At 32.0% G+C, this 19642-nt stretch overlaps 1 protein-coding gene across 1 annotated transcript; it reads left to right on the top strand.

The window, feature by feature from the left end:
• The first annotated feature begins 16528 nt into the window (after positions 1-16528).
• On the top strand, positions 16529-19241 carry LOC131642493 (B3 domain-containing transcription factor VRN1-like). Its single transcript, XM_058912736.1, has 7 exons — positions 16529-16727; positions 16806-17190; positions 17709-17803; positions 17893-18166; positions 18302-18373; positions 18836-18897; positions 18981-19241. Exons 1-7 carry the CDS (start codon positions 16671-16673, stop codon positions 19215-19217), a joined length of 1182 nt encoding a protein of 393 aa, XP_058768719.1. The 5' UTR covers positions 16529-16670; the 3' UTR covers positions 19218-19241.
• The last annotated feature ends 401 nt before the right edge of the window (positions 19242-19642 follow it).

Here is a 19642-nt window from a genome sequence, read left to right as displayed (position 1 = left end):
GATAAGGGAATTCCTCATTCCACTCCTATACCTTCTCAGGTGCCTTTGGCGCAATTACTTTTTTATCTCCAGAATTCGAAGATTCATTTTCGAACGCACCTCATCCATTATTTTAGAGGTGTTTTCGAAATGCATCTCTGAATTCACTTTTTTTTTCAAAATCAAAGGTGTTTCTGATATACATCTCCGAATAAATCTATTTTTTTATTTTGGACTTTTCAGAGATGCATCCTCGAGGTGATTAGACAGACAACACCGACAGTTTTAAATGGGTGTGATTGAAGCGACAATTTTGAACGAGTGTGATTGCACTGACAGTTTTATGTTGCCCATAATGAATCCTCAACATTATAAATATGGGCCATATGTTGTTGAGAAAAATATCAGATTTTAAAAAAAAGAAAGATCCCGTGAAGTTTTCCATTCCGGATGAATGCTGGAACTTTAAGACATTGACATCCAATTTGAATGAAAATTTGTTTGATACTGTTAATAGAGTGGTGAGGAAGATCTCGTACGGTGCAGACTGGAGCAAGCATATTAATGGAAGGGTAAGTTACAACTTTGTTGACTTTGTTGAGTTAAAGTGTGATGCCGATCGATATTAAAGACATGTGAAAATCACACAGCCGTAAGATAACTAAGGGGCCGATCGAGTTCAAAGTGCAGATCAGAAGATCTGTCGATGACGTCATGAAGATGCTTGAATGTCTATAATCATTTGATAGAGTCTACGTTTTAAAGTTTTAATGTTTTAATGTTTAAATATTTTAATGTTGTAATATTTTAACAGATGTTTTTTGCAATTATTCCAAAAATGTTATGTTTCAAAACTATGTTATAATAAAAGTCGTTGGTGCTAACAAGTCTTAGTCAAAATGATACAAGTAATACAACGCTAGTAACTATTTATTCCATTCATGTTTTTATTATCCGTATCAAAAGTTAACTTTGATAATTATTATTTTTAGAAAATTTGAATTTTTTACTTAGCCCTTTCGGTGAATTTTTTCAAAATATATAAAATTATTTAAATATTTTTTTATTTTTTAAGTATTTATATTTATATTTATAAAATAAAATAATATAGTTATTTAATTAATAATATAAAAATTATATTTTAGTTTTAAAAAAATTATTGAATTAAAATTGTATATATTTAATTATATATCTTGATTAATACAACTAACAATATAATTAATATAACTGATACACCTTGATTTTAATTTTTTTTTAACAAATATTAGGTTATTTTTGAAACACGTCTTAGAAAAATCCTAAGACTAAATATTAGAATATTTCACAAATGCAACTCCGAAAATACCTTAATTTTAAGGTGCGCTCAGAAATGCATTTTCAGAGGATATTTTGGAATTTTCAAGAGGTTTTTTCCCACCGCCAAGAAGAAAGAGAAATTTCCTTTTGGTAAAGCCTACACTATCAAAATACTTTAGCAACGTTTTTGGAATAAGTAACCCTTGCAGTACCAACAGTAACGTTTAATAAATGTTGTAAGTATATACTAATGGTATATAAAAAGAGTCAAGCCAATACTTTATTTTAGGAGTGCACAATTTTTTTTCCGTTTCTTTTAATTTTCATTATGATGTATCGTCTTAAATTATATATGTAAAATCTTATGGAATTAGTGTACAAATTTTAATGAAGAACTTTTCAAGTTAACTATTCCATGTGTTAGAAAATTAATTTCAATCAAATGGAATCGAGGCTAGAATCGTGTACGGAACACTTTCCTTATAGTATTTCAAGCACTCCCAATTTGTCTTGGAGTTTCTACGCAGGAATACCCAGGATAATTCAGCCTTCTCGAGTTTGTGCAAGACCGGCGAAAACTCGAATGTAGCGAAGAGTGCTCTGGAATTATTTTGGAGGATTTGCATTTTGTGTTATTGATTTTCTGAATTCATAATGAATTATTTATAGGCCATATTGGTATTGTTTCACAAGGTAGCGACCCTTGGTGAAACAATCTCTTTTACCAAAAGTCACAATGATTGGCCTATAACAACACACTTCAAAAGTTGCATGGTTTCATTCTACAACACTTCATGAAGTGTTGCCATTTTTCAAATCCACTTCTCTTGTCATTTTGGAACAACTATCATATTATTAATTATTATTAATAATTTACAACAATCCCCCACTTGTTCTAATAATGACAAGTACAATTCCAGAATATAGAAAGCAAAAGAGTGTTAATACAGTTAGGTATCTTTCGATTTGAACTTAACCTTAGTAAAGACAACGCAAAGCCTAATCGGAACGTTAGGTAGCTATGCTTTGAACTATTATCCCATGTGATTAGACCGGCGTTACTATACACACACTCTTTAAAGGTTCTTCGCCTACATATCTCGCCTAGCACTATTTATGGCCATGTGCTTTTCCTGTTTTCATGAATTTTTCATGAGAGAAACTCAAACTCTCACTTTAAGACGGCACCATCTTGAAATTCATATAGGTGAAGTTCAGTTTGTATCTATTTCTTGAGATACATATCCTCCTCGATATAGAACTTCATTAAGAGTTTTAGAAAACTCAACCCTCAATTATGTAATAGTCAACATTGTCACAAAATGTTGCACTAACTTCCAAATCAACGACTTGTTGTTACCCATTGAATCTTAGGTTAAGATGTATTAACTTCAGATTGGGTTGCTATCATTGTCGGAACGCTTATTCAAGGAGTTTCAACCTCACACCTCTCGAGGTTGTTTTTACTAAATCCCTGGCCAGTAGTTTAGTAAATGAATCATTCAAACTATTGATCGATCGTATATATGTGAATGAAATGATTACATCTTTAATCAATTTTTTCACAAAAGAATGTCTAAGGCTTCAGTGCCCAGACTTTTCAATTTACACTTATCTGAATTCTCATGCTAAATTGGCATGACTATCACATTGTGTTAACACCTTTGAATATTATCTTTAGCCAATGGAACTTCCAACAGAAGGTCTTTCAACCATTAAACTTCTTTGACCAGTGGAAGCGAAATCCACACACTATGACTCCATGGTCAAGAGAGTGATGCATGTTTGTTTCTTGCTCTTCCAAGAAATCTCACCCCCAACTAGTGTTAATATCCACTTAGTTGTAAATTTATGATCTCCAATACTCGATATCCAACTCATATTGGTATATCCTTCTACGATGGCAGGAAACCTACCATAATGGAGGTCAAAATTTGGTTTTAAACGATAATCAAAATCCTTGTGATGTCCTTCCAATACTCACCATTTGAATTGCTAGTAAATCTACTCATTTACTATTTGCAACTGCTATATCGCATATAGTACATTGCTTTAGAAAACCAATTTCACTTGTGTATTCTAATATAGCCATAACTCTTCCATCATCATTTTGACACTAAGATCAAATTGAATATTCAGTTTTGAAATGTGACCGTTTGAAGTTATCAAGAACTTTCTCAACAAAGTGTATTTGACTAAGTTCATAACCCCCACTATTTTTGCATTACTTTGATCTCCAAAAGAGTGTCAACTAGTCCAAGATCTTTCATCTTGAATGTGGTTTTCTCAACCCCCACTCTTTCGCTTTACTTTGATCAAAAAGAGTGTCCACTATTTCAAAAAATTTCATCTTGAATGTGGAAGCTAGAAACCTCTTTGTTTCTAAGATTTCATTCATCTCGTTGCTAATGATCAACATGTAATCAACATAGAGACAAAGGAATATCACAATATTCTTACACAACTTTGTGTACAAACACTTATCACAAGAATTAGATGAATAAGTTTTTTAGATAATCATGCATGATGATGCAAGAAGGCTTTTAGATGAACTGAGAGATAAAATTATGAACAATTTAAAATAAATAGTATGAATTGCAATGAGTACCTTAGTTATGTTCACTTCTCTCAAATATTCTCTTGAACTTCTATGTTCTACCTTCTTGATTAACTACATCATTGATGTGCATGACACTTTTGATCCTTTTCTTATTTGATAATCTTTGTCTTCATCAAAACTAGATATAAGATATATTCTTCACAATCTCCCCCTTTTTTATGATGACAAACTCTTTGAATTCTTGTTTATAAGATTGAAAATTCTCCCTCTAACTTGAGTGTCTCCCCTTTAGTTTGTGCGTCTCCTCCTTAATCGGAGAATCTTACAATGACAAATTCAAACTTTTAATGTCATTGTTTCGGTGTTTTTTTTTAATCCATACAAGGATTTAACAAGCTTGTACACTATTTGTTCATTAACAGGAAGTATATAACCTTCTGATTTCTCCATGTAAATCTCCTCATCGAGATCTCCATTTTAGGAATGTCATTTTGACATCCTTTTGATGAACTATAAGTTCATGCAAAACTAATGCAAACAATACTCTAATTGTTGCCGTCCTTGCTACTAGTGCATATGTGTTTAAATAATTAACACATTCCTTTTGTCTAAACATTTGGCTATTAATCTAGACTTATAGGTGTTTAGTGTACCATCTTTATGATACTTTCTTCTAAACATTCATTTGCATCCAATGGATCTTGATCTTTTAAGTAGATCGACAAGTTCCAAGTATGGTTTGACATTATTAAATTTATTTCATCTTGGATACCATCCTTCCAAAAGGAGGGTTCCATTGAAGTTACTACTTCATTATGAATCTTAGAATCATCTTCCTACTTGAAGAATAATTGGAATCTTAAGAACAAAATTCTCATTATTTCCTTCTATTTGAAGAAATAAGTCGAGAATTAATTTTGTTCGGTCTTAGATCCTGAGTCTTTCGAACTCTCTTTCTTAACCTAAGTTCGAGTTGTTTTTGAACCATCATCGACGAACTTTCGGTTTGTGTTTCAATAATTTGTGGATAACCTTTCTCACGAGGTTCTTCAAATGTAGGAATCTCGAATTCCACATCCTCCATGAAGAAAATTCTCATTGAGACAAACATTTTATTTACATAATAAAACTTCAATTTTATAATTTGAAATTATAAACTTTAATTTCAAAAATAAATGTAACTTTTACAATCATAAAAATTGACATTATCTCCCTTAAGGTAGCAACGGTTCATAATCATCTAAAAGAATGCATTGATTTGTTCGTACCAGTTTGAATACATGTGCCCTTTGGCAACACATCCTTTGTTCGAATGTAGCGGCAAGTAGCAACTTTTCACTATTCTTTTTACAAGATTTATTAATTAATTTAACAAATAAATTCCAGAAAATTTCCAAGCAAAAAATTCAAACTAAAAACCACCGGCACAGTAACAATTAATGTGAGTGGCTATCAGAAACTTTATGTAAAACACAAACAAACTTCATACACTAGAATTATCACTTTTGCTATTATCATGTATATTTAATTAACTCACAACACCCATTATTCCATTAATAATTTGTTTCCAGATTTCAAGGTTGTTTCTCACTAAGCCATTATTCTGAAGCGAAACTAAATGCATCATAATATGCAAGTAATATATATAATTCACCCATGAAGAGTTTATATATCATTCAACAATTATGGCACTACAATTATGGCACTGTAACGTAATCAAAGAAAATGATGAAATGGAGAACGTGCATAACCGAGTTATAAACATAGATTAATTATTACCAGAAAATTATAATATCGACAAAACAACTTTGATACAGTAAAGCTTCGTATTATAATTTATAGAACAAACAAGTACCTGGATTCTTGATGTAGAATTTTATTTTATTTTATACGGAAGCCTCGCTTACCATTATTTGAGATATTATAAGATTGTTAGAAAATTAATTTCAATCAAATGGAATCGAGGCTAGAATCGTGTACGGAACACTTTCCTTATAGTATTTCAAGCACTCCCAATTTGTCTTGGAGTTTCTACGCAGGAATACCCAGGATAATTCAGCCTTCTCGAGTTTGCGCAAGACCGGCGAAAACTCGAATGTAGCGAAGAGTGCTCTGGAATTATTTTGGAGGATTTGCATTTTGTGTTATTGATTTTCTGAATTCATAATGAATCATTTATAGGCCATATTGGTATTGTTTCACAAGGTAGCGACCCTTGGTGAAACAATCTCTTTTACCAAAAGTCACAATGATTGGCCTATAACAACACACTTCAAAAGTTGCATGGTTTCATTCTACAACACTTCATGAAGTGTTGCCATTTTTCAAATCCACTTCTCTTGTCATTTTGGAACAACTATCATATTATTAATTATTATTAATAATTTACAACACCATGTACAAATTTTGACTACTAGATATTTCGTGTTGGGAGACGAAAAATTATGTAGATATAACTCAAATATTGGCCACTAAATTATTTATTGATTAAATTAGAGACCTATTTGTCAGAATAAAATCTAATTAGAAATCCATATAATTGTTACTAGTCTGAGCAACAATAAATTGTTATATATAATTTGTTTTTTTTCTAGTAAATAGTTGTTATTATTATATATTTTAGATAAGTGTTGTTAAATAATCAACATATAAAAAAATTAAAAAAAATCATGTTAATATAATAAAATTTTGATGCCCTAGGTGGTACTGGTAGTTTTGGTTGCCTACCCCTAGAACCGACATTGCTTTCTAATTATACGACTACACAAAAAAATAGAGTATTAGGATAATTGTTTATGTATTGCGACGGTTTTGACTAGCAAAATATGGATTGCGGTAGTTTCCCAACCGTCGAATAACTTGGTGTCATGAGCTTGATTAGCGACAGCTTAAATAAACATCGCTCCATTGTCGTAACTATGACACATTTTATTAAACAACCTCCACATGAATATCGCGACAGCTCTAAATTGTTGTTGCTAAAAAATTATAATAACAAAAATTCAAGGTTATGACGGTTTGTAACCGCCGCTATTTGTAAAATTGTTTTAAAAATTTAATCTATTTTAATTTACAAATTTCAATGAATATATTTCTAGAAAAACTAAACTACATTCTTAATTAAAATTCTAAAATAATTCATTAATCAAATTTTAAATTTCACATCCATATAAAATAATAAACAAATACCTAAGTCATAGCTACAAGAACTATTATTAATTTGATGGTTATAATAAAAATATTAAATAAGTTCATGCAATTGATAGTGCTTCTAATTTGTTGAAAAAGCTAGTTTGATGGACATTTACACAATCTTCTCCATAGTGAAACAAAATAACTGACCCATTACCATCATAGATAGGGTGATTTATGGCAAACTTTTAGACACTCCAGGTTTTTCATTAAACATCTTTGTAGAAAAGATGAACTTGTCACTCATAGATAGGGAAAGTGATCTAAAACCTATAACTTGCAAAACCAAAAGGAAAGAAAAATTTGTCACAACATGACTAGAAGAGCAACACTACAAACAATCGAACAAATTTGGATGCTTAAAAATGTGCAATTATGGCAGTTTCTACCATCTTAATTTACAAGGATGACATTTTCTTATAACGTTGTAAATTTGGCTTCCGCTAAAAATAAAACAGCGATTTCACAATAACCGCCATTCGAACCCGCCTTAATTTACTTTGTATAAAATGCTAGTTATTTGTGGTGATTTATATGGCAGGTATAATCGCCATAATTTTCATAATTTCTCCATCAAAAATCTAATATAACAACAATAGTCAAACGTAGAAGAATTTTTTTTGTAGATAATCATATATGCAGGATAAAGAAAGAAAATAATTGAAAGTATAGTAAAATTACATGTAGAAAATAAATTATCTTCATGACATGACATTAACTCCAAAAGCATTTCTAAAGAATGGGGTTGCTTTCCATTTTTGTACATGTTGAGCACGAAGGAAGGTTTTGAAACATTAAAAGTGTGATCGAAAATTTAAATGGAAAAAGAAAGAGAATTTAAGCCAAAAAAAAAACTAATTAGAGACTATTCGTCCAATTTCTATACCATATTCATTTTTATATAAAATCATAAAGACTAAACTTCGTCCCTCCGAAACATTTTGCACGATATTAACATTAGCTATTCTAAATTACTTAGGATTTAACTACCACGTCGGCGGCGGCTGTTCAAATTAGAATCTATTTGGTACATAATTATACAATAAGAAAATAATTTTCTTTACTAATCTTGTTAGCAAGTAGTGATTTATATACACACAATCAAATTGTAAGTGGAATCCAGAGAATAAAATCATGTTTACAAACAGATGTACCTATAAAATAAAATTAATTGATGTAAGCTTAAGAGCTTTTTGTTAGAGATATCTTCTTAATTGAATTCCTACAAAGGATTCTCTCAACCTTAGAGGAATCATTCCCTCATCGTCTAATCTTGCTTGTGTTTTCTACGAAGAATTATTCGAATCTTCGTATCATTCTCTTTTGGCTTACCGTAAAGTGGTGGTTGTTTGGAAGAAAATGGCCGGTTGGTTGGGTTTGAATTTCTCTATATCTCATGACTTTAAAGAAAGCTTTTATAGGTGGAGTTGTTCTTGCCGTAGCTTGAATATCTAGAGAAGTAGAGTATTCCACACGGAAAAATTACAATAGTCCACTATTTTACAACTTAAACATAACCACTTCCACGATTTATAAGTAATTGCCGATAAACACTGAACAAAACTAAAGCTCTCTCTATTAAAAATGACGACATTCCTTATCAACAAAATTGTCCAAACTGTCGATATTCAATGTACGACAATAATTAATCTTTTCAATTTGGACTTCACCTTCTCACAAATGTCAAAGAAATCCACAAACTCCCAAAAGTCAATTCTAACAAATTACCTATCCAGTCACAAACCTTTCTTCATATTTTGTCCGAATACAAACAAAGCGCGAAAAGTTGCGGAATAGTTTCTTCGTCCGAGTTGCAAAAAACACAGTTCAACTCCCTACGATCTGTCAAAATATCCCTCCTATACAATTGTCCTTAGTTGGAATCCTCTTAAGCAATAACCTTCACCCAAAAAATAATAGATTTGACGGAATTTTAACCTCCCACAAATGATTGATAGCCTCCAGCACATTAACAGGAATTGAAGAAACCAGATTGAAGAGGTTAAAACAGGAACTAACCTTAAAGGAGCCTTCTGAGCCTGACTGCCAAATGTAGTTGTCATTGACGTTCTGCTCCAAGGCGTAATCCTGCATCAGACCCGAGAATTCCACCCATAAAACTGGATCCACCTCACCATAATTACGATTGTATCCTGCAGCTGCCAAGACCAACCGAAATCATCCCAACCGCCAGCATCTGCAACACAATTGTCTGGGCAGAGCGCCAAACGAAAAATTTCGGGGAAAGCGTTCTTCAAGATTATTTTCCTAACCAATTTGAAATCCAGGAATAAGTTCCGAGACCATTATGAACATCGCAAAAGACGACTCCCGAGAACCTGTTATCGGCCAAATCAATGTTACTATCTGATACAATTAGATCCCTCCACCATATGGAATCCCTCATAGATAACACTCTTTTGTCCCCAATCAACACTTTTGTCTCATAATTCCCATACCTATTCCTTAAAAAATTGCTCTAAACTGCCTCTTTTTCGTTCAAGAACCTCCACTTTCATTTATTCAAAAGCGCCTTGTTTAGAACTTCGACATCCTTAACACCGAGACCTCCTTTCTTGCGCGGATCGAGTGCACACATTAGACCAACTCACCCAATGGACCGTTCTTTTTTAGCTCGCTACCATGCCATAAAAATTGCTTTAAATACTCTGAATCTCATTAAGCGCTTTTGAAGGAGCTTTATAAAAGGATGGAGAATAAATAGGTAATGCGTTCAGAACCGAATTAATCATAACCACACAACCCGCAAAAGAAAGATTTCTACCTACCAAACGACCAACCTTCTCTTCAAATTAGAAACTAGATCCTTTCACGTAGCAATTTTCCTAGGACTATCCCCAACCTTAACATCGAGAAACTTGAAAGGGAGATTATCAACACTACATGACAGAAACCCCGATGATGCCTCTAAAAACCAATCACCAACATTCAAACCGTAAAGCTTACTCTTATGAAAATTTATCTTCAAACCTGTCATCATTTCAAAACCTTGAAGAATGGCCTTCATGCTCCATAGATTTTCAAAACTACCATCCGCAATTAAAATTGTATCGTCTGCGAATTGCAATAGGTTAATTTCCTCCTCTTCATTATACTTGAACCCTTTAAAATCGCCCAACTCAACCGATTTTCCTCCTCTTCATTATCCTATCTTTAATTTGGAAAAAATGAACATCAAGACATTGGCAATCACACAATCATCTTCGGTCCACCATCAATATTGCGAAAAAATGTTTTTGATAAAACAATTTGCATGCTTTAATTTGGACTTGTGGATATGATAAATAGGAAACACTATAGATTGTGGAAAAAAATTAAGTGGATATTTTCAAAACATATATATGAGTATTAATGGGATTTAAGTTAAAAATTCATAAAAATTAGAGCAAAAAGTGGCAAAAGAAAGTATATAATAAAATAATAACATATATAACTTTTGGGTAAGTGAATATTTGGTGGGACTGAAGGTGAAAATTTCACTAATCTATTTAAAACATATATAGGAGTACTGACAGGATTTAAGTGAAAAATTAAAATAAATGTTTACTATTGTTTCTTTAACAATGCCAGAAAGCACTTATGTAACACAACCAAGTCTGTACCATCTAAGTTTGAAGAAAAATAGAAACGTTGGTAAATGTTTCTCACAAATGATGTCAATGATCTTTGAAAGACCTAATATACTCACAAACGAGATGGTGAGCTTAGATTTGACAGTAAACTCGAATACATGAATTGTGTCTTGATCTTCTAGTTCGATGTTAGAGAGGCATGCCTTCAAATTTTCTAGCAACCAAATCAATGAGTGTAGAAGGTTAGAAGTAGTTTTGGTTTAGAAAGCAAATAAGTAAATGTTTAATTTTGTTTCTTTAACAAGTCCATATGAAAAAAATATTAATAGGAAAATATATTGGAATGGAACTCCAAATCCAATATTTCTAAGACCTCCGAATGGTTTTCAACTGAAAATATTTTGGGTAGAGTGTGCTGGTGATATTTGGTTCGATAAAAATTGGGATGATTTTTCTAAGTTTATAGATTTAGGATATTTCTTAACTTTTAAATATATAGGTGGATCATATTTTAAAGTTAAGATATTTAATCTATGTTTTTTAAAAATAAACTATTCTGACATAACATATATATGCCGATGAAATTGGTGAAAGAAAAGAGGAAATTAATGAAATTATTGGGTTGAGTAATGAGAGTGAAGAAGATGCACAAATTGAAAGTAGAAAAAATGGCAAAAGAAAAATAACAGTTACTATTCAACCAAAAATTTCAGGTGGGTTTATCTAAAATTTCTAGCATTTTTTTTTTTAATAATTTCAACTTCATAATTTTCTCATTCACATTCTATTTTGTTATGGTTAGATTAATGTTTTTAATTTGGTTTTTTATAAAACATTACTTTAGTTTATGTATGTGAAGCTATTTATAAAATATATATATAATTTCTTCTTTTGTGTATGTAGAATGTTCTAAGTCAGTTTATGAATGGACCCGAAAATTTTGTGGAACTTAAAATGAATGGAAGATCATGGTCGGTAAAAGAGAATTATTATGAGAGTGTCAAGCGCTGTAGATTTGGTGGAGGTTGGATAAAGTTTAAAAAAGATTGTAAGTTGGAGATTGGAGATACTTGTCTCTTCGAGTTGATTGATGAAAAAGATATGGTGTTTAATGTTTACATTGTAGGAAAGAACTCATAGGAAAGAACTCATGAGTTCTGGTATATGTTGTTTTCACAAGGTGGTTTATTGAAGTATGGTCTCTTAGTGGGAAATTTTAGTTTTAGTGTTTTGGTTAATTGGTGTTGCTTGGTAGGCTGTGTGCAGTCTGGTATGAAAAAATAGAATAGCATTTTGCTCATCATGTATGTAAAGTTCTGTTAAGTTATTGTTCATGTGTGTAAGAATACTATTGTGGATTTTATCGTTATTTTATGGTATTAACTTGTTTGCACATCGTGTAGTTTGAAACCAACTCCTTTTTATTGATAGCATAAAGATATATATTTTTTTCAATAAGTAATGGTATTAATCACAAAAAAGATATACAAATCAAACAATTACCCCTTTATACAAGATAGAGGTAAAATGTTTCAATAGTGAAAATTACAAGCCGTAGAAGAATCATTAACTGACCTAAACCACTTCCAAGAAACGAGTACAATAGCACTATAACATTCGTCAAAGTTAAATACATTACCTTTGAATAAGATGACATTTCTCATCACCCATAAGTTCCACAAAACCGCAAGCCATATAACCACTACAGTTAATCTTTCGTCTATCGCCGTAATTTTGTCAAAGTGATCCAAGAAACTCCTCAACTCAACATTCGTTAACATAACCGAAGTCCCTAACCACTCTCATGCTTTGTTCCAAATCCTACTTGTGAACGACTCGAACCAACTTTAGGGGAATTGGAATTCTCCATAACGTTGAAACTGAACATGCAACAACAGTCCCTATCTCCTACCAATATACCTCTTATCTTCAATTGATATCTGGTCGGTAACTTACCCAGAATATATCTCCACGCAAAGATACCAACTTTTGAAGGAACTTTCAATTCCCACATAAATCTCAGTCCCTTTAGGACAACAGGCTGCAGCCCCACAACATTCCCTTTTCTCCTAAATTCTGCAGGACATCCTTTAACAGAAAAACCTTCCTCTTCGTCCGCAGCTCAGAAACACACATCTATACCGTGATGAGCCGGAGTGAATGGATGCAGCTGATCAAGTAACATGTACATCAGGACGTTATCATCATCATCCGGCTCAATCAACCATCTTCCAACGTCCCACACCCATACCGGCCCATCCCAAAAACCTGCATCCGCAACAACCATGAATATAGAAGCAGCTTTTGCATAAAGTTCCGGATAAGCTTCGGAGATTGTTTGATCCCCCGACCATCTGCTAAACTAGAAGGATGCAAATTCTCCATTTTTAACAATGCAATGAATCAAGTCAGAAACAAACAGACCCTTAGACTTATCACAATCGTTGATCTATATTAGATTACGCCACCAAATAGAATCACTCTTTGTAATAATGCTCTTATCATTTACAAACATCTTGACCTCCAGTTTAATATATATGTACTTTAGCAAACTCGACCATATCACATTTTCCTCCGATAAGAAACACCATTTCCATTTCATTAGCAGCGACACATTCATTCAATCAACATCTCTAATACCCAACCCTCCTTCTTTCAATTTACACACGTTACGCCAACTAACCTAATTAATACGTCTACCTCCATCCACCCCCAAAAGAACCTTCTATGGATACGACTAATCTCGTTTAAAAATTTCTTAGGCGCATGATAAAACGATAGCGAATAGAGGGGGATAGCATTCAAAACAAAATTTATTAGAACCACCCTCCCTCCAATGGATGGGAACCTCCTTCGCCATTTATCAAGTCTTCTCCTGACATCCTTAATCACTTCTTTCCACATACCAACCTTCTTTGGAGTATCACCAACCATAAGGCCCAAAAATTTGAATGGCCGCACACATATACCAAAAGTAAAAAAAGACGACGATATATCGAGGACTCTATCACTCAAGTTAAATTCCATAAATGTTACTTTTACAAAAATTAACTTTAAGAACCGACATAAATTCAAACCCCCTAAATATTGCTTTCAAGCTCCATAGATTCTGAATTCCCCTGTTGCCAAAGATTATCGTATCATCCGCGAAATAAAGAAGTCGACTTTATTATTAGCTCTGAATTCCAAATTGCAGCTTTTATCTCTTCTTCCTCAAAAGGAGCTTCATACTAGCTGCCGCATCTTCCTCTAACATGTTAAAACTAATGCCATCGGAAACCGCTCTAGATCTACAAGGCTCCTTAAAAAAAAAATCCTCATAATGCTGTCTAATGTAGGACTTGACCTCCTCAACACCTTTTACCGTACCATTAGGCGTTTCCATCAAGCTGAAGGAATTCCTACGAACCCTCTCCTTTAAAGAGTTGTGGAAAAACTTTGAATTAAGATCACCTTCCTTGAGCCTATTCTTACCCGACTTAACTTTAAGAAAACACTCTTTCATCTCCAGCTTCTTCCAAATTTCATCATCCACTAGTATTCTAGGTCAACAGCCCCGAACACATCACCTCCAACACTCGCAATCAAAAACTTGTCTAGCTCATGTTTCTCATCAATTTTATCTTCGATATTCAAGTCTAGCCAGCCGTAGACATCTTTGTTCCACACCTTTAATTTCAACTTAAGGCTTTTTAACTTCTCAAACAACACATAATCACCTCTTCCTTTAACAGACATCATGCTCCACTCCTTAGACACGAAAGAATCAAACGATTCATGTTTATACCAACCGTTATTAAACCTAAAAGGTTTCGGCCCCCAATCACAACCACCTGATTTCATCCACACGGGGTAGTGGTCCGAAGAAACCCTTTTTCCCACCACCTGATTTTCAAGCTTCCAACCAGAAACTAAATTATCAATGATCAAAAAATGGTCCAACCTACTCATGGCGCAACCGTTCCAGCTGAACCAAGTGAATCTCCGTCCCACACAAGGAAGGTCATTGAGCTATATCTCCTCCACGAAATTGTAGAAATCAGCGATATCCCTATCATTACTACCAAAACTTTTCCCGATCCTCTCCTCCTTAAACAACTCCGTGTTAAAGTCACCACCAATGCACCACTCCTCCCCCGCCCCCAAATTCTTCAGCCTTAATAAACTCTTCCACGCCTCGAAACCGTGTTGCATGGGGCATAAACATTAACAAATTTTGTATAGGAATCTTTGAAAATTGCCTTCATCCCCACAAACCCCACTCCTTTATAGCTCTGAATGAGCTCTAAAGGATAACTGATCCTCCCGAAGCTCCAATGGAGTCCATATGAGTCCATTCCACATCCTTCGCGCCCCAAAATTCTTCAGCCGTCTTCAAATTAAAGCTTGATAACTTTGTTTCCTGAAGCAGACACACATCTACTTTGCCCGATTGATTCATGAATCCTATCCCCTTCCTCTTTATTATGCTACCCCCCCCCCCCCCCCCTCTTATATTAAGAGTTACAATAATCATTTCAGACTATTAATAACCGCCTTCCTTACAAACATTCCTTCCTTGTCTCTCTTCTCCATCACTTCAATTTCCTTCTGGATTGCCTCCTCAGGATCCGCACAAACTATACCCAACCTTAGAATGGAGTCTTTTATCGTCTTTGCCACCAAAAACTCCTTATTAATCTTCAATCTCAAATTGAAGTGGGCAATATCAGAATCTGTCATCGATTCAAAACAGAGAATCGTGCCACCTAAGATATTATCCTCTTCGTCTCCCCTCTTCTTTGATTCTGGATTTTGACATAGAAATTTGGGTGCAAAATTAGGGTTCAAACATGCGAAATACGACTGTTGGATATCGGGCCTTTCAACCTTTTCTCCTAAATCCTTTACATCTCTAACCTTCTTGATTTTGGGCCTAACTTTTTTAGATTTTGAGCAGGCCTCAACAAAAGATAATAAGCCCATTGAAAGAGGCCCCACTATTGCTAAGCCCTTATCAAAACCCGATAATACTATTTAGTACAGATAGCATAAAGATTTCCTACCAAAAATAAAACTAAATTTATAAAGCAGTGGTGTATTTTTTGCATAAAACTTTTATAATCCAGCATTGCATCAAACTAAGATAGTTAATGGATGAATAACGGACATCAATTTTATTATTAAGCATCAACAGCAAATAGAAATTTATCATTAACAATGTCATTATTAGATTTAAAGAATATGTTAATAGTACTCCTTAGTCCTTTGATCAAGTACAGAATTGAATGTGTAAGACATACGACTTCAATTCAGCATTATGATGCCAACAACACTGTCTCTTATAGCATACTCCCTACTACGTCTCATAAAGTTTTGGTTACCAAGTCTTTTGTTGAATGACCTTAAAAAAACACGTCATCAATTACTTGAAAATTGGAGAACCCAAGGCTATGAATTAGAGACGGGAGATTTTGTGTCAAAAGATTTTTAACACTCTAAGGGATGTTATCATAAAGTAGTATAAATCCATTCTTCCCAAAATCCTTGGAAAGTTACAAGTATATAATAAAATAATAATATATTCACCTTTTGCGTAAGTGAATGAAGGTGAAATTTTCACTTATTTATGTAAAACATATATAGTTCAATGAGTTTAAAAGGTTGGAAGTAGTTTTAGTTTAGAAAGTGTATAAGAAAATGTTTACTTTTGTTTCTTTAACTAGACCAGCAGAAATAAATATCAATAGGAGTATTTAAATTTCACTTTCAGAGATGAAGTGAATTCGTATAACCATATGAGGTAAGCCCCACCCACTCACTCACCCAACATTCTCATTCTATAATATATATTTAAGACAAATTTTGTATAGTATTTACATACTATGTTTTTTTTGGAAAATAGAGGCTAGGCCTCACCAACCACACACCAATAATAATTTTATTTATATTTAAGACAAACCATTGAAAGCGTTCAATCAATCAAACAAAGATAAACCCAGCAACAAAAGAAAAACACAAAATCACCATATCGGCTTCTCAGCTCAACTCAACAAACAAGCTTCAAGAACATGGCAACTCAACAGCGTCCCAGTTTTCATAGAGTAATAATGAAGAATAAACAACTGGTATGTATATGTTTCATTTTAGTTTATATATACCATTTTGTTTATGCATGTTTATATTTTTGAATTCATGTATTGCAGAGAATTCCAAAATCATATGTTAACAAATATTGGAATGGAACTTCAAATCCAATATTTCTTAGACTTCCAAATGGTGTTCAACAGAAAATATTTTGGGTAGAGCGTGATGGAGATATTTGGTTTGATAAAAATTGGGAAATTTTTGCTAAGAATTTTAATTTTGCATATTTCTTAACTTTTAAATATATAGATGAATCACACTTCAAAGTTAAGATATTTAATCGAAGTTGTTTAGAAATAAATTATTCTGATATAAGATGTGTAGATGAGGTTGATGAGAGTTTAGATGAGAGTGAAGAAGTTGCACTACCTAAAAAGAAAAAAAGTAACAAAAGAAAAAGAGAAGTTGATTCAGATTTGAATACTACCCAACCAAAACATGCAGGTGAGTTCATCTATTTTTTTTCTTTCAATTTCATGCTTAATTTTTTGCTTTAATAATTTCAATCTCATCTTTTTTTTTTTATTCACGTTTTTTTTTTCTTTTTTTGTTAGATTATGATTTTTAATTTATTTTCATCTCACACATTATTTTAGTTTATTTTTTAATACCAAAATTATATTTGCTATACACCGTGGCTTTGATCTTGAAAGAAAAAGCTTTGAGGTCTTGATCATAATCAAATTTTAATTTATGTTAAAAGTTGTCTCACTTTACTATTATTTTAAAAATGTTTAAGAGAATATAGAAAAATATGAAAACTACTTTAATTGAATGAGGAAAAATGTTCTATGATTTATTATTCATATGTTTTAAAAATGATTTATTGTGATAATAACTGTAAAATAGCTACTTTTTTTCTGGAAAATTTTCAAAACAAGTTAATTTCACGTTTTGAAGGTTAAATTTACTACATAGTTTTAAATATTGAAAATGGTTTTTTCCCTTAAATAATTTTGTAGGTAAAAAGAGATATGCTATTAATGGGAGGGCTAATAATGATAGTCCATATTTTGAAGTTACACTGAAACCATCTTACGCTAAAGGCTATACGTTGGTATGTATTCTATCTAAAATGTCTATTAATTTTGGCTTTAGTTCATTTGTATGAACCACTAATAAACCATGATTCATGAATTTAAACAGAGGATTCCAGTAGTGTTTTCGAGAAAATATTTCAAAAAGAGTGCAAGAAAAGCAATGATAAAATTTGAGAATGACATGGCTATGGAAGTGAATATTGAGTATAATGATGACAATGGAGGATTTAGTATGAAACGTGGTTGGAAGAAATTTACAGAAAAATATAATTTAAAAATCGGTGATGTTTGTAAATTTGTGATGACTCAAGATCAACCACTTTCATTTTCTATTACCATTAATCGAGTCAGAAAGGAGAAGAAACATAAAATGTTTTCAGGTATTTCCTTTTTTTTCATTCATATTTTGTTTGTTTTATATTAGTTAAAATATTTTTGAATTATGTTTGATTATCATCTTTCATCTATATTATGTTTATAGTCTTGGTGTTTTTGTTCATGAATGGGTTATATAGGTGTATCTTCTAGTGATACTACCGTTGCAAAGAAAAAAAGTGTGGGAGAAACTTCTAGAGGAAGATCAAAAGGTATATTGTTCTAACTCTTTATAAAAATGAAATTTTATTAATGTAAAGATTTCTTAAATGTTTGTAATTTTAAATAGTTCTCTTAAATATTTTCTTTTGATTTGATCTTTACCCTTATCAATAATTTATATATTTTTAAACTAAAAAGTTTTTATATTATATTGTTAAACTTTAGTTTAAAAATTTCCATAAATTTTAAATAACGTGATTTTTAAATTAGTTTTAGCTATGCTTGTTAAGTTTTAAATAATTTTAAATTTGTGATAGGGCTTTCAAAAATATATAAGAGTTTAAGGATTCATTTTTTTAATGTAAGAATCTAACAAAGGACTATTGATACATTCAAAGACATAATATAAATTTTGAGCAGAGTGACATATCTAAAAATTTCTAATAAATTGAGCACTTAATTTTTAATATAAAAATTAATTATTATTTGTTGTCACTTGTGTGTTTATGCAGGTTCAAAAAGTCGTAATGTGATGAACTCGTCATTTAAGCTTCTTGTGAATTGTTTATATCCGGTATGACTAATTACGTAAATAACAGTTACCATATATAAATATATATAAATTTACATATATAATTCTTTTTTTTGTATTTGTAGAATGTTCCAAACGAGCTTATGAATAGGCCAAAACAAATTGTAAAGCTGAAAATGAAGGAAAAATTATGGTTGGTAAAAGTTAATTATTATCCTAGTATCAAGCGATGGAGATTAAGTGGAGGTTGGTCCAAGTTTAGAAAAGATTGTAGGGTGGAGATAGGAGATACCTGTCTCTTTGAGTTAAGAGATAAACAAAACATGGTGTTTGATGTTTCATTTGTAGGAAAGAATGCATGAGTTGTTGAGTTGTTTGATATATGTTTAGCACAATATATTTATGTTATATTATTTATTATTTTTTTTTTTAATAGGCAATTGATTAATAAAGCTCGCACTAGGGGTGCAACCCTTACACAAAAAAGACTAGAGCATGATTGAATCGGATAAAGGAAATTTAAACCAATCATAATAATTGGATCTAAACTTAGGATATCCGCTAGATAACCATCTCCAAGAAAGAAAAGTAATATTGGAACAAATTAATACATGGCTTGAATATATATATTTAATATTAAAAAATATCTTTTTAAATTAATATATTTTAGATTTTTTAGGATGTAAAATATTAAATCATTATAATCAATTTCATTTTACATTTTATTAAAATTAACTAAACTAAATACTCTTATTATTTTAAAAAAATCATAATTGAGAAACAATTG

The sequence above is a fragment of the Vicia villosa genome, unplaced genomic scaffold (genome assembly GCF_029867415.1).
Source record: "Vicia villosa cultivar HV-30 ecotype Madison, WI unplaced genomic scaffold, Vvil1.0 ctg.005127F_1_1, whole genome shotgun sequence".
NCBI lineage: Eukaryota > Viridiplantae > Streptophyta > Magnoliopsida > Fabales > Fabaceae > Vicia > Vicia villosa.
The sequence above is the reverse complement of the archived record's forward strand: the minus strand, read 5'-3'. Positions and strand labels throughout refer to the sequence as shown.